Source organism: Lissotriton vulgaris, chromosome 12 (genome assembly GCF_964263255.1).
Source record: "Lissotriton vulgaris chromosome 12, aLisVul1.2, whole genome shotgun sequence".
NCBI classification, from domain to species: domain Eukaryota; kingdom Metazoa; phylum Chordata; class Amphibia; order Caudata; family Salamandridae; genus Lissotriton; species Lissotriton vulgaris.
In genome coordinates this window covers 761019857-761036248 of record NC_141700.1, presented here as the reverse complement: position 1 = coordinate 761036248, position 16392 = coordinate 761019857, and the positions used below count along the sequence as shown (strand labels likewise).

The window sequence follows — 16392 nt, the reverse complement described above, 5'->3', positions numbered from 1 at the left end:
GTTCACTCTCCCTTCTCTCAGCTATCGTCTTATTCCAGTCTCTCTTTTCTTAAGGTGTTTTTTCGCCTCCGTTCACTCTCCCTTCTCTCAGCTATCGTCTTATTCCAGTCTCTCTTTTCTTAAGGTGTTTTTTCGCCTCCGTTTACTCTCCCTTCTCTCAGCTATCGTCTTATTCCAGTCTCTCTTTTCTTAAGGTGTTTTTTCGCCTCCGTTCACTCTCCCTTCTCTCAGCTATCGTCTTATTCCAGTCTCTCTTTTCTTAAGGTGTTTTTTCGCCTCCGTTCACTCTCCCTTCTCTCAGCTATCGTCTTATTCCAGTCTCTCTTTTCGGTTATCCTATTTCTCATTCTGTTCTTGTTCTCTCATAGTCCTCTCTCTTTTGCCTTATGTTTTCTCTCTGCTCTACTTTCTTGGATGTCCTTATCTCACATTCTCTCCCATTGTCAAACCCATCTATTTCTCCCTCTCTGTCTCCCTTTAACCTTCTCTGCCTCTTTGTCACTCTCGTCCTTAACTTTCCACTTCTCTTTCTCTCGCCTATCGTTTAATCTCTCCCCTTCCAATGTTTGCCCCCCACAGCGACACCTTTCTCTTCATCTTTGTCTTTTTGCAATGGCCTCATCCTTCCAAATCCCTGCACCACTTCTATTACACTTTGCCCCTCTCTGCCTCTTCCATTCTCTCTCTCTCTCACTTTGTGTCTTTACCCTCACCTCACTCTCTGCTCAGATCTCCTCCTTTCTGACTCACCCTCACTTCTCTACTCCCCCTCTCTATTCTTGTTCCTCTCCACCTTTTCCCAACTCCATTGTCTCTCTCTTCATTGTCACTCCCTTTCTCTCACACTGCCGTTTCTGTTTTTTCTCCCCCACTTTTCTCTCTACATTATTTTTCTCCTGGATCTCTCAAACCTCTTTCCACTTATTTAATGTTTAGCCATTTCTGTTCCCTTCTCTTCTCTCCTTTTCTGACTTCTCTCCCTTTCTCTTGTACCACTTATCTCTCCTTCTTTAAGCCCTTCTTGAATCAGCACTCTTTCTTCTACCCATTTGCTATTCCTCTCTTTTTCCTTTCTCATCTTCTCTCACTCCTCTATCTGATCCCTCTTTGCTTTTCTACTCTCTCCTCTCGTAGTCCCTCACCCTTCTTACACAATGTTCCTTTCCTCTCTTTTCGTCTTTCCTCCTTTTCCCTCTCACCCTCATTTTATCTTTATTTACACTTTGCTTCCCTCAAATTTCGCGTTAGAATCACTGACTTGTACTCAAAAGGTGTCATCTCTGTGGAGAGATCACAGGCACTCTGGTTGCCAAAGTTGTTAATATAAAAAAAATCCTGCTTGAGGGAGTTATCACAACACCCGAGCCCTGCCAGCACAATGGAAGTCCACGGAGCAACACTTCCACCCCCCAGGGCTCTGGCGAGCATTGCCTCTACAATGTGAGATCTCAGCTCACAGAAATTTGGGTCAGAAATCACTGCAGAACGTGTCCTTCCCAACCGCACCCTCCCTCGTCCTCCCTTCTGTCAGCTGCCAGAAGGAACCAAGCAGTCCTCAAAAGTTGACAACAATACTTTGAAAACTTACACGAAAGGATAAAACCTTTCATGCATCGAATTTGCAAATTCCTGGTTGTCCACTGAGAAATTTGGGCCATATGTATCATCAAGCTGATTTGCGATTCTGAAATAGCGATTTTGTAATAAATCGCTATTTCAGAATGGCAAATTGGTATGTATGTACAAATTCGCATTTTTTTTGCGAATTCTAAGTATTCCTTAATTGCGATTAGGAAATTGCGAATCGCAATTAAGGAATACTTTCCCATTCATTTCTATGGGCCAGGAGGCTCGTAGGAATGAATGGGAAGTTATTCTCAATTTGCTATTCGCAATTTGAGAATCGCAAATTGCGAATAATTTTTAAGGGTGCAGGGGGGTCAAAAGGACACCCTGTTGCACCCCTGAAATAAGCATGGGTGCACATGTGGCGCACATACACATGACACTTTGAAAAATGCAAAAATTTGAATTTTTCAAGGAATTCGCAACTTACCACCAACTTGAAGTTGGTGGCAATTTGCGATTCCTTAAGGACAATTTGCATTTTTTTTTTTGCTTCATACATTTAAGGTATCGCAAAATTTGCGATTCCTTAAATGCAATTGCAAAATAAGGAATCGCAAATTTAGCGATTCCTTGTTTTGCACCAGATTTTTCTTCATACATACCATTTAGCAAATTTGCATTCGCAAAGGGCGAAATTCTGCGAATTTCGGCCTTTGCGAATGCGAATTTGCTTGATACATATGGCCCTTTGCTGCTTCGGTCTAAATCGCATGCTCGCAATTCGTTTCCAGGGGGAAGCAAAGTTGCAGAGGTTTTTCTCAGGATCTTGGAGAGTTTTTTTTACAAAAAGGGTGAAAAAACAAAAATGTCATGGGGGTGAAATTTCACATGAACATAAAGACTTCTGTATTTTAGATGCAAGTGGAAATTGTGTTGACTTGCTCACGAGATAAAGTTGGCCAAGGTATACGCACATATACACAATGCCTGCAAGATACCTCTGTAAGACTGCACTTGTGTATTAAAAACTTTACACACCACTACTCCTGAGAGAAGACATTCCTGACTTGTCGTCCATCTCACTCTCCCCCCCTACAGAAAGGTATAGATTGCCGAATCCCGCCTCCCATTGGACCGCAATGACATATCCCACTTCTGACACTCAATTTTGCCTAGTGGCTTTTCCCAAATGCAGACAATGTTTATTTAAAAAAAATATGCGCTCTCGTTTACAAAGGTAATTTGAATTGCGGTGGAAAAGTTTGGTGACCCACCTCATTAAAACCTAGCGGGGCAAACACATCACGTGAAAAAACAGAGATTTTTCCAGCTTGTACAAACAGGCCTGGCTTTCCCATCCTTGCAAAGCAGAAGGTAAATAATTAGAAAACAGAAATATGAACCATTTTTGGTCTGCCCTTGCAAGCCGACAAATAAAAATTTCAAAGTTTGGACCCTTTCCCAGATGGCTGTCTAAATGAGAGAAAAAAACGTAATCCGGAGGAACAATTATCTTGCCAGAAAATTAACCCGGGCCCTTACCACCACACAGGAAAAAAGCTTATTTTTGTCATTTATGTAGAGAGAAAAACTGAAACCAGATAAACAATAGTTTGGGGTCAGAGAGGCTCTCTGAAACGTTGTTTTTCTGGTTTTCATTAGAGCAAGGAATACGTAAGGATTGTTTTCCCCATAAAGTATCATGTAAAGCCGCAAGTGCATTTTTTGGCATGTTCCTTGTTTTTAGTTTTTTCTTCGTGTTCCTTTCCTAAATTTCTTCCCTCTGTTGGAAGAGCAAGTGGGTGACGAGGAACGAGAAAGTACACATATCAGCTGCAGGGAGAAGTTCTTATTTGAACAAACATTTCTTATAGCCCTAACAAGCAACCTCAGAGCCCTTGGCCAATGGAGAGTTTCGAATAATTATAATTTTAAGGGACAGGCGAGGGCAGTGGGGAGATTCAGGGAACATTCTTTTGTAAAATAAGGGCAGGCTAGGACACAAGAAAGATGTTACAATTATGGCGGTGTCCTTAAAACAAGTAAACTTCTACAGAGAATTCGAGACAGGATGGGGAGAGATGTTAATAGATGAAGAACATTCATCATCCGTGGAGAAATGTCTTTATAATATAGATTATGATTGAGGCTTCCGTTTTTACAGATTTTTACAGATACATACAGATAGAAAACAATGTGTTTCCCATCTGTATTTATTTTTAAAAGCAGAAAAATACTGAAAATGTTGCTTCACGTGAGACTTTGTGCTGTCTTTTATGAATTCCAGGCAATAGCTGAGCAGAATAGATAGCATGGAGAGTTAAAAAACAGGATTAGATTTCCTCAAATAAAGGCATATGTTAACATATGCTTGTAGTATAGCACTAATATTTACCCGAGTATGTAGTGTTTTGTTATACATAGATGCTTAATTTGGTGAAACGGGACGGGCATCCATGTATGAGTGCAGTCCACGAGTTAAATAAATGTGGAAATATATCATTTTACTGCTCCATTTATTCTCAAAACACAAAATAAATATGGATAAATACCAAAAAGACAGCCACAAAATAAATATGTATAAATACCAATGAGATGGACAAAAAATGGATAAATACAGATGTAAATGTTAAAATAATAAATATCATAAAAACGGGAGCCCTAATTATGATGAGTAAGGCTCCCTGTTTTCTGCTTTTTACTGATTTTTACAGATAAATACAGGCAGAAAACCATTTATTTGTTGGTGGGCAATTATTTTTAACTTTGGATAAAACCAGAAATTAGGTTGTTTTTGACTTATTCTAAATGCTGTCAATCATGACAGCCAGGCCAATAGCTGAACGGATGGACAGGTAGTAGGGTTAAAAAAGAAAATAATTTTAATAATGTGGCTTATGCAGCAGGAGATGTGCACAACCTCGATACTAAAAATGTGCATGTTTTCATGTAAGTGCATGGATTTATCATCTGTGTTTATTCATATCATTGAAACCTGTCAGCAATTCAAGCATGAGTACACGTGTAGTGGGTAAATAAATGTTGAAATAAACTAATTTCAGTTTAATATTTTCACAAAACTCAAAATAAATATGGATACTTACAGATGCAATGAGCAACAAAATAAATATGGATATATACGGGCGGAAACATCAAAAAAATAAATGCCAGAAAACCTAGAGCCCTATTTATGATATAGGTTCAATAGAGATGAGCAGGCAGAGACATGCAAGTTTCTGACCCTCTGCTTGCATTTCGCACAGAGAGCACACATGGTCTTTAGTTTTATCCTGGCTTCGCCAGTGCAGGTTCCCTTTAGTCTCTTTTTACACGTTTTTTTAGGTCCGGCTGTGGAGAGCTTTAGCTGGTTGAGAAGAGCTCATGGTTTATAATGATGTCACTATGTTGGTCTAACCTGTGCCGGTCACAGGATGCTTGTTTCCGGTCCAGGGAGAACCTGGCTTGGCAGTTCGGTCTGGACTGTTCCCATGATGCACAGGGTCAAGTCTGATTTGCATATGGCTGGGTCTAAACTGGGGTGGCAAGGTGAGCAAAAAGAACAATGGATTTAACCCAGATATCTTGACCGGGGGTGAATGTATGATTTATTCAGCATTCCATCCATCATTGTTTGTTGGCATAACCTGTGCTGGGAGGGAGTCTGCATGCTCACCTACTGTGCTATCAGGCCCGTTTCTAGAGTGTGGGCCGGGTGGCCAATCCCACCCAATGAATACCCTGGCCCACCCAAGGCCATTCAGAACTGAAAAAGAAGCATTTTTCAACGTAATCTTTCACAGGGGCGTGCGCCCCCGCAGGCCCTCCCTTATCGTTTATTGTAATGATGGACACCAGTAATATAGGATACATTCGGACCCGGGGAGAGGTGTGAAGTCAGCAGAGTTTATTAGCTGCTATGATGCACAAATGAACTGCTTGGAAAATCTGAAAACTGAATTATGATTCTGGGCTTATTGCATCGTATTTTTAAACTTCAATGCTTTGCAAAGTAAAAAGCTGCCAAAGTTTTTAAAAAGCACGAAAAGCTGTAAAGTTGCACTTTAGGGCAGCGGCTGCACATGACCAGGAGCATGCTGCAGTCTTAAAGTTCTGCATCTTAAAGATTTGACAAGCAGGGTCCATCCCTATCCCCACCGGAAGCACATCAAAGAAAGCAAAGTATGTAGCTCTGCGGGTGCTGATTATTGTGTTAAAAACGTCAAACGAGGACAGATGCCAATACCTAAAATATCAGATCAATTAAATACTTTGATGTTTTTTGGCCAGGACCCACTCACCTTCATGGCCCACCTATGCTTTTCTATGGCTCACCCAAAGAACAAAATTCTAGAGCCAGGGCTGCTTGCTGTGAACACTTGTCTTTCAGGTGCCACTCTCGAGACTCTGCGTCAGGCCCTGACGTAATCCCCAACCGCCTCTTTTCATCGTTTACAGCCGTGGTTCCCAACCTGTGGTCGGGGACCCGTGGGGGTCCGCAAAGCCTCCTCAGGGGATCCGCGACTACGTAGACAATTAATTATAATTAGCTGATTAATAAAGTGTATATAAATAAAGAAGCTAAATGTACAATTGAAGATGTTAAAATGTACTGTAAATATGAAGGAATTTGAAATTGGAGACTAAAAATTAAATTGATTTGTGGGAGCAGTGCAAGTGTATCAAACAAATTGATATGGATGATGAGTGGCCTCATTTAAATTTAGAAAAGCTCTAACCTCCATGTTACATTTTTTTTGTATTTATATTTGTTTGCGAATTAACAAAATGTGTCATCGTTTGTGCGTTTGTTTTAATGTTTTTTCTGCATTTTTTTTGTGTATTGTTTTCCGGTTCAAATCATTGACAATGCTTTGGCGGGGGCCCTCAGCTAGCAGTCATGAATCACTGGGGGAGCCCCAGATTCCAATAAAGAATCAGGGGGGGTCTCTGGGTTACATTAATGATTTATTGGGGATGACCAGAAGTCAAAAGGTCGAGACCCACTGGTTTACAGACTTGCTACTGACAAATGCACTTAGGAGGACAACTTGCATACTCATTTCTAAGTTTAATACTTTAGAATTTTGATAAATGGAGAAATAGGCAAAATAAAATGATCAAAAATACACAAAAAACAGAAAAATCTAAACAATCTAATTGTTAAATGAAGACAAAACATGTAATAGCATATTTAAAAAATGCAATGTATGCCTATCATTTACTAAAACAACTCTTTAACATGTCATTGAAGGGCACATCAAAATAGAATAAAAAGGAAAAAAACGGATGAAAGTGTGTTAAAAATATAAAAGATAGGATTTTGAAAGAACGGGATGTTAACATGCATTACTAGTAGGGTCTGACTTTACCCTTTGGGTATCAGTGACGTAACAATATTGGTTTTATTGCAGATGTGCCTCTCCCACTGGCACGTGCCACAAACCACGCCCATCAGGCATTACCTCACAGGAGACGCCTACCAGTCCTATTTCGTTGTTGGTCTCCACAACTCTTTTAAACAAAGCATTGTAACTGGTTGGCCAACATTCTGCAAGAACAGGTTTCCAAATGTAAAAGCCACTAACATTTTTGCTGTCTGTAATCACTCTTTCTCCATTGGAATATTAAAATTCAGCATTTTCCATTTAGACTTCGGTGGGTTTTCGCATTGTGAGATTCTATCATCTCAGTTTTTAAATCAGCCATTTTTGCGTTGTAAATACAGCCACTTTGCACATTGCTTTCCTAAAATCATCCTTCTTGCTTTGTGAACCCTGCCTTCTTAGGTCTTACCTACAGAAAGCTTTTAGCTAACTGTTGTCAAAGGCCTATTGTGAACAATACCACTGCTTGCAATGGGCTTTGCGCCAGTCCGCTGCTTACCATTGGTTGCCTTTCCTGTTAATTACATATTATTGGCTCTTATTTTTTGCACATTTTACTTCCTCTTCCTGTATTTGTCCTTCCCCTGGAGCTTAGCTTCTTTGCCATCCTTTTGTCTGGATGAATTGTATCCTTCCATTGTTCACCTTCATGGAACTACTTGGCCTAAAGGAAAACAAACAAGCGTTCTGACGCTGTCACCGCTAGCCACGTCATTGTGTGTTGTGCGCTGCTGTGCAACATATACAAAAAAATTGACAAAGCCAATAAATCTCACATAGGCGAAAATATTGGTTTTGCCAATGCTTGTTGCTTTGTGAACTCCCATATTGCTGTATTGTGAGATTTCCATTTTTCCTTCGTGAAATTAAACTGTCTTGCTATTTCATGTTGTGAAAATGTTGCTTTTTAAATTAATTCCTTTGCACTTTTTTTTAACAAATTAACCCGTTTTCACTGTAAAACCCCTCAGTTTTGGAATATAAAGTCATGCACTTTTCCCTTGTTAGTTAGCCGCTTTGTGTATCGCCTTAAAATATGTTAAGGACTTTCCAAATGTCATTCTTAAATAGTGGCCCTGAAATTTTGTGCAGTGAAGGACTCAAAATCACCTCTTAAGTGGATCTTTGTTCTGCTGCATATTTGTCTAGAAGTTGTATACTTGAGTGACGTTTCACGATTTTTTAAATGTCCTTAACACCTCTCAAAGAGCTCAAATTTTACCCAAAAAAACAACTACGAAAGGAAGAAGCACCGACGGTAAAATGAAGATATATGTCAGAAGACTTGAAATCTAGTTACATTTTTGAGTGAAATTTACAGAAATCCACATTTATCAGATTCAAAACTCGTCCAACTCTCTCACCACTTACTCTCTCTCTCTCGTTCATATTTCTATTATGTTTGTAGAATTTGGATTAAGTTTCACCTCGTCAACCTATTTTTGCCATCTTTGCTAGGGGACTTAGAGAGTTGGTTTTGACCATGTTAGGGAGACATTGGGCCAGATTTAGGTCTTGGCGGACAGGTTACTGCATCATGATGGTGACGGATATCCCCGAAATATTTATCCCATTGGATATAATGGGATTTATATGTCGGCAGACAGGATATCTGTCACCATCGAGATTGAGTAACCCGCCCGCCAAGAACTAAATCAGGAAAATAGTTGTAAATGACGGTGAAATTGCTCCACAATGTAGGAAAACATTCAATGCTCACACACAACTGCTCAAAATTTAACAAGGCAGGCTTTTTGACCTACAAAATCTTCTAGTAGTCTCAAGGTAGGATGGGAGCTGTCGAGAATCTTAGCGGATAAATCAGCTTTAGAAATGTAAGGTTTTGTGAAAATTGATGCATATTGACCTCTTGATTACTCATCTGATCACATCTCTCTTTTTTCTGTTTCTCTGCAGGAGATATCTCTGCCAACGCCACAAAAGGTGGTGGAGAGAATGGTCCCCTATCACCGTCTAATATCCCAATCATCGCCGGGGCAGCGGGCGGTGCAGCCTTTCTACTCATCATTATCATAGTGGTGGGAGCCGTTTGCTACAGACGGCGACGATCCAAGCACAGCGACACGCACCACCCGCCGCTCTCCCTCAGCACCCTCACCAGCCCCAAGAGGAGCAGCGGGGGCAACAACAACGGCTCTGAGCCCAGTGACATCATCATCCCGCTCAGGACTTCAGACGGCGGAGCCTTCTGCCCCCACTACGAAAAGGTTAGCGGGGACTACGGCCATCCCGTCTACATCGTGCAGGAGATGCCGCCACAGAGTCCCGCAAACATATACTATAAAGTATGAGTGGGTGCCCTGCAGCAGCAAGGACCAGTCTGTTGTGCACCTGGGACCACCAACTGAGCCTTTTCCCCCACACCCCAATTTTTTTAATTATTATTATTATTATTATTGCTATTTCTAGTGACTCTAGGGGGTGAAAATAGGGGGGAAAGGAGAAAATGTCCTGCTCCCTGAAAAAGGATTTTGCACACTTACTCTCAAAGGAGAAGAAAAAAGTTGTTGATTTTCAGAAAAAAAAGTACTTTCTTTTTTTTAAAAAAAATATACGTTTTAGTTCAGCTCAGAACCTCGAAAATAATGTGAACTTTATTACTTTGTTCTGTAATGACGAACAATGTTTATTTTCCTGTTTTTTTCCATTATGAATTCTCCTTTGCTCTGAGTTGCCAAAAGACTTCATTCTTTTTGTAAATTGCAATTTTTATTTTCTACTGTGGGGGTGTCTAAATCTTCATCCCGATTCCCTCCCTACCTCCTCTGCTCTGGGGGTTCAGCCTTGTGGAATATGGTGTGAATTTATCATGCTCTGTGTGTGTACCTGTGGGCACTCAGAAAGAGACATGGTTAACCGCAGAGGACGGCCCTTTGAAAGACACGCCTCTTTAGGCACGCCCACAACGCTCTGGCGTATCGCTGGGTCTTGCCGCATACGCACAGCACGGAGAAGTGTCTGGGACAGATGCTCACGTTCTGTTGGTAAATGAACCCTGGAAGTCTCCGCCCTGGGGCGGGCCTCTAACCCCGCTGTGGTCCACCTCTACAAACTTGCTTCATTGGGTCAACTGTGAAGGGTCAATCCACCAGCCTTTCCTCTTACTCTCCCAGGTCTTCATGCCGACAAGACTTTTCTGGCACTCCTTTGTCAGCATTGGTGATATGATGGATCCATGTGGGTTTCTGGCCTAGCTTGCAGTTGCTCCTACACCATCAACTTGAAGATCCCTGCAAAGATTGAACATGGCAGAGTAACTCTGGTATCTCGGACATCTTAGCTAAAGCAGCGAAGTCACTGGTTTCCAGCATTGCGACAGGTCCAGAGGCCTTTTGACATTTCTCCATCCACATGTCCACATCTCTAGGTTCCCTATCTCCCACTTCAGAGCCTACCCTAGGTACTTCAAAGCATTCGGCCAGCTTGTCATGTGCGGTAACCACAAACATCCTGTCTACCTACAACACAAGGTCAAGAGCGGGGACCACTTTTGCCGTCTTGCTGATCATCCTCGTAGACTCTGACCCATCATCTTTGAAAGCGTTCAAGAACATTGTCATTAGTAGTGAGGTCCCTACAAAGCAGAAGGGGAAGCAAAGCACAGCACTGGGCCCCAGCAACATCCACCAATGAGATTGTAGGAGGGATCAAGGTCAAGTAAGATGCTTCTCTTGGATTCGCTCTCTGCTGACGCATTGCCCTATTTTGTTCCTATGGTCTTTCACAGCTCTTGGCCTCATGGAACGTTTTGGTCAACCCAATAGCAAGTGAGTTTCCAGAATCTGGTGGCTAAGTGCGAAAGGAGGCAGGAAGTGACTTTCTTGGAAGTGGAAGTGGTTCCCATGAACAAAGGAAGAGGTTCTCCTGAGCGAGGAAGTGACGCAGAAGTGACCTTGAGCCCTGTGCAAAACTATGGCGTTCAGTCCCGATTGTCAGTAGGAAGAGCAGTGAAGATTTTTCAGCCAGTGTCGATTTGGAAGTGTCTCGAGTGGATGTAAAAGTGTGTACTCATGTTTTTTGTGCGCTGAAGGACTACACTTACTGACTTCTTAGTGATCGCCCACTTAAAGCTGCTTTGCCTTTTAAAATCTGGCCAGACCTTTTATTATTTTTCAACAACCTTTGAGTTTTGACATCCAAACATGAACAAATGACTACAAGACTCTCCTGAAACCTATAAAGCCAGATGTCAAGCTCTCAAACAATATCAAGAGCTAATTTCCAGACTAGTGTGATTGCCTCACATCCTCCTAGTCAGGGAGCAGAGAGAGATGGCACCGCTGAGATTGTTTGTGTTTGTTTTCATGTTTATTTTATGGAAATTAAAGGAGAGTGGAAGGGCCTGGTTAATAGTAAGTTATGGGCTTGATCCCTTTCAGCAATGGTTGGTCCACTTCAAGCTTCGCTTTATATTTCCCCTGTGACGTTCCTGTACGAGGACACTTTCCACTCTGCGCAGTTTTGTGATCTGTTTCTTAGCCTGCATCACAACCAAGCCGTCACCCTCATATGGAGCTATCACGCCCCATACATCCCACTACATATGCCCAAGTAGACCATCAAACCTACACTTCTACTCAGATGTGCTTCATTCCCAAAATAGGAAATGCAGCGGGCCCACTCATTATAGTGCTGGAGACTCAAATGCTGCTTCAGTCCCCTTCCAGACTTCCGGTGAGCCTAACAACCCAACATTATTATCACCCTTACAGCCACCAGCTCCCTTTTGCTGGAAATCAGAGGTCTCGATTTTACTTGTGCATACCCAACCATTGACTCTTTAGTTCTGTAGGCCCATGTGTCACTGCTATTACATTCTACACTGCCTCTGAGATCCAGATGTTTGGAGCTCTCTGCCTTCCAGCAGCACTGTAATCCCTGCAATAAGAGGTGTTGGTTTCTGTTTTGTGTGTCCGGGCCTGTTCGCACAGAGCTTCAGATGATGTGCAGCTGCCGGGTTTTTCCACACCTCCTGTGATGCTTCTGCCAGACACTAGCTCCACCTCCACTTTGAAGAAATATTCATATTTCCCCTCTGTCTGGGCTCACTCACACAGTGGCAGCGTCCAATATCCTAGTACACGCCGTACAGATCTCTTCTGAGACCAAAACACCTTAAATTGTTATCCCTCTGCCTGACACTTACCCTATTCCCCTTGCGATCACTTGTTCCAATATTTTCTTGTATATCCGGGTTCACTTGTACAGTGCCAGGGTCCCAAATGCAGGTGCCACCCTCTTCTACACCTTCTGGGAGTCCCACGAACCTGCAGTTCTGAAGTCTGTGCCAGATAGAAGCCATTTCTCCTTCTCTTACTTTTCCAGAATCTACCAACAGTGCCAAAATGGATGGTGACTTTGACAGACGTGGCCAATGTCCATCTGGGACTAGACCAAAAAAAAGAAATCAAACAACATCAAATCATTACGCTTCTTGGAAGCGAGCTCCAACTTGAACTCCTGCCTTAACCAACTCTTTTTGTTTTTAGTTCTGTTGAGGTGTTTGTTTTATATTATTTTTTGCACAGTGGCCAATGCGTTATGATTCCTGTAGTCATGTAGCCCTTGTTGTTCTCTGAAAAAAGAACAAAAGTAAAAAAAGACATTCTGCCAATAAAGACAAAATAAAAACTAGTATTTGTAAATCACCTTTGCTTGCAGTCATTGTCTTTTGAGTGTTGCTTTTGGGCATGAAAAAAGTTGAAATGTTAAATAGTTTTTTTACCACTCTGACTCCATAAACCACTTCACTGGATATTGTAAAAGTAGCCCAGATCTCCCTGTGATCCCTGTCTGAAATCATCTATGGACAATGGTAGGTGAGAACATGCAAACCATATCGAGGGCCGCACTTCCTCCTTTAACCATCAGTGGCTTAAATTATGCTGAAGCCTGACTAATGCAGAATAGTGTGATAGGCTTGCTTTTTCCAGGAAAAGAAAGAATCCAATTTAAGGTGCAGGTAATATTATTACCCTATTGCGGGAGCAAAGGTAATGAGTCCAAGACAAAACCCCTCATGGGGAAAATATTTAATTTGTCGCGGGTCAAACTCAACTGGCTTGAGCCCAACAATCCCACTGCCGATGCATGCTAGCGGAGTCTATATAAACATTTACCCTATAGTCTGTTTTCGGGATATGATCTCAACGCAGACTAAATTATATTCTTCCCATTCCTGGAAAAGCAGGCCTATCACAATATTCAACCTTAATCTGGTTGGAGACTAATACAGGCCATAAATAATTAAATGGGGCATTGTGGCTCCAACAAGAGACACGTACAACTATTTTGTCTATTGTGACCCTATGCTTTAAACTACTACTAATCCACATTTTGATAACTAGCTATATGATCAGTGGCATAGCAAGGGGAGGAGAGGGCAAGGAGGTGATCTGCCCCGGCGGAACACCCCCCACCCGCTGTTACCTGCAGCATCGTCAGCACCCCCGCTCTTACACACGGGCGGCAACTAGTCTAGCTATACCACTGTATATGAGGTACCTTGAATCAAATTGGGAAAATACCTAACCAAGTGAGTTGTTGTCCTTCTACAGTGTGCGACTACAGGGAAAGGCTCACCCAGACCCTGTGTTAAGAAAGCAGCCCTTATAAGATAAGCTTGCAGGAAGGGGTGAGCTGAACCACCCTTACTATGTATTCAATTTTATGTGCAGTGTCTCACTGTTTTCCATGTATCACTTATTGCATGATTGATTTCCCTTCTGTGAACCAGTCTTGATTATAATTATGTCTAATAATTGTTTATTGTAAATTCCCCAGGCAAAGTAAAAACACAAAGGGCCCAATTCACAATGGTCCTCCACACTCGTGTCAGAGGCCTAGTCGTAGCGAGGGGTGCGCATTCGCGGTGGGATCTCCGAACTGCATTTCTCATTGCGGTGGTCCTTGAACGATTGAAGGGCGCCCGCCCCAACTGTGGAGGCCCTTGGTGAATCGGGCCCTAAGCTAGGAACATACTCCTTGTTCTAACTGGTGCACGTGCGTGTGTGTGGTTTTTTTTCTGGTGTCCGTCCTCACAACATACTTTTGGACAAACAGGACCAGACGGGTACCTAGGCAATCCGTATCTCATGATGAAGGCCACTGGCCCTTCTAGGCACACAAATTTGGCTGAAACAGGTTGACGAAACGGTTGGTGGAAGGGCAATAATCTTCTACTAACCATCACAACTCTATTTTTAAACCTGTTAGGGTAGCCCTGAATAAACCTACAGTGGGGTTCTAATCATAGACTTTTTTAACCTCTCAAGCCTTTGAAATCCCAAATTTAGGTATCCTACACTCCCACTCAGTGGAAGAGCCCGTCTATAAACTCTTATGTGTTTTGTATGTGAGGAAAAGCCCACTGATGAAGTATGCCACAAATTGTGGGGGGCAGCAATTTTTGTTTGGACTAGGTTGTTATCCTCTACTAATTTTTATCCTGTACTAATTTTCGATGCCCACTTCTCATATTTATGTGTAAAATATTTTGATGACTTTTTTAAGTAATGAAATTGATTTAATTTATTCTATACATTTATTTTTGTATTTCTTTCTACATAATATGTAAATATAAATGTTACTCCTGGAGGTATGTTTTAGGAATCTTTAATTAAATTATTTTAATTAATTTTAAAATGTTTAAATGAATACAATATTTAAGTAAAAACTAAGTTAGGTCTGACTGAAGTTTTTTTATTTTGTTCTAAATTTAAAATACATTTTAAATATAAAATTAATTTACAGTAACATTTAACAGAAAATAGTTAAAATATTTTTTTAAGTTTAAAAACTTTTTACATTTTCCTTATACTTTACGATAATTTGAACTCTGCCATGGTGGTGGAGAACTCATATGTGATACGTTACTAGAAGTAGCTTTACAATATTAACTTGATTTTAGATTAACTATTTAATACATTTAGATATTGGGCTTTAAATAAAATGAATGTGAAAACATTTTTTTTAATCAGACCTAAAAGAAACTGTTTGAATTTACTTGTATTAAAAATTATGAAATATGGGGGCACTGGCACGACAGCAGTTGAGTCTCGCTCAGCAACAATATTACTGGGTGCTCTTGGAGGAGGCAAGGTGCTCTTGCCCACTTCCCAGAGCAGGATTTACCAATTGGGAGATAAGTCTGGAAGACTGCTGCATCGGCTGTTTCAAAACGCTTTTACGCCAGTTTGTCGGCTTCCACAGGGCGTTGTACACCAACATGGACGTCTTGACCATTGCACATGTTGTGCAATTCCTGGGTGATCTACCCCTAAAGGCCTTATCAGCAGAGGTAAGTGAGTCGCTAGAGGCTCCCCTCAGTATTGAGGAATTGGCTGCGGCATTATCAGATCTAGGCCCGGGAAAGGTCCCAGGACCAAACGGATTTCCCAGTGAATTCTTCGAGGTGTATGGGCCGCAGTTGGGCATTCATTAACTAGACGCAATCCAGGTCACGCTGAAAGAAACTCGTATGCCTCCAGACTGGCGACACGCCGAGATTGTGTATTCCCCTGGCCCAGTTGCCCCCTGGAGCTCCACTTTTCATATCACCCAATCTCACTTTTGAATATTGAGGCTAAGTTGTTGGCTAGTTAATAGATTGATGCCCCACATGGCAGACATAGTCGGGCTCATAACTCTATCGCAGCAGTGGGTCATCTGGGGTGCACTGCGGTCCTGCTTCATGCGGACATAGATAAGTCATTCGACTCCGTTAGCTGGACCTACTTATTTTCTCTCCTTCAATTCCTTTATATGGGCCCCCGTTTTTTATCATGTGCACTTGCTTTACACGGAGTTGATGGCTGCCGTGTACTTAGAGGGTTTGGTCTCATCCCCTTTTCCTACAGGGCGCAGCACCAGACAGGGATGCCCCCTGTCCCCTTTTTTATTCGCCCTGGCCATGGAGCCATTGGCCACATGGGTCAGAATGGATGCTTTGGTCCGGGGCTTTGAATGGCTTTGGGAGGTATCGGATCCCATTGCGCTGTATGCCGATGATGTGCTATCTTCCTTACAGACCCCCATAGATCAGTCTCCAGGATCTTACGTATAATGCAACTGTTCAGGGAGAAGTTGGGTCTATATATGAACACCGGAAAGTCGACACCGTGGTCGCTGCACAGGTCATTAGGACATGGTACTTGGGCCACACACTTATCCGTAGCAGCGGACGGCATGCAACATCTCAGCGTCTTCCGGTCTTCTAGCCAGCAGATCTCGTGGGAGTGCAATCTGAGTCCCTTGATGGAACGGGTGAAGACTGAGGTTGGGTTATGCTCTCCCTTGCCCCCTTCCATATATGGCCGCTCTACCATCTTCAAAATGGTCTCCCTGCCCCACCTACTTTATCAACTTCAAAACTACCCTTACCCGATTATCCCCCACCTGGTTTTGGCAGATCAACACG

The 16392-nt window shown here is 42.1% G+C and overlaps 1 protein-coding gene across 2 annotated transcripts in view; it reads left to right on the top strand.

Annotated features, from left to right (window-relative positions):
- Positions 1 to 12622, top strand: part of EFNB3 (ephrin B3) — a 291310-nt gene extending 278688 nt beyond the window's left edge. For both annotated transcript variants that reach the window (XM_086946068.1, XM_086946067.1), the window contains one exon: positions 8871 to 12622. In XM_086946068.1, the coding sequence (XP_086802194.1) occupies positions 8871 to 9265 (395 nt within the window). In that variant the 3' untranslated portion in view covers positions 9266 to 12622. The remainder of the gene's footprint in view (positions 1 to 8870) is intronic.
- The last annotated feature ends 3770 nt before the right edge of the window (positions 12623 to 16392 follow it).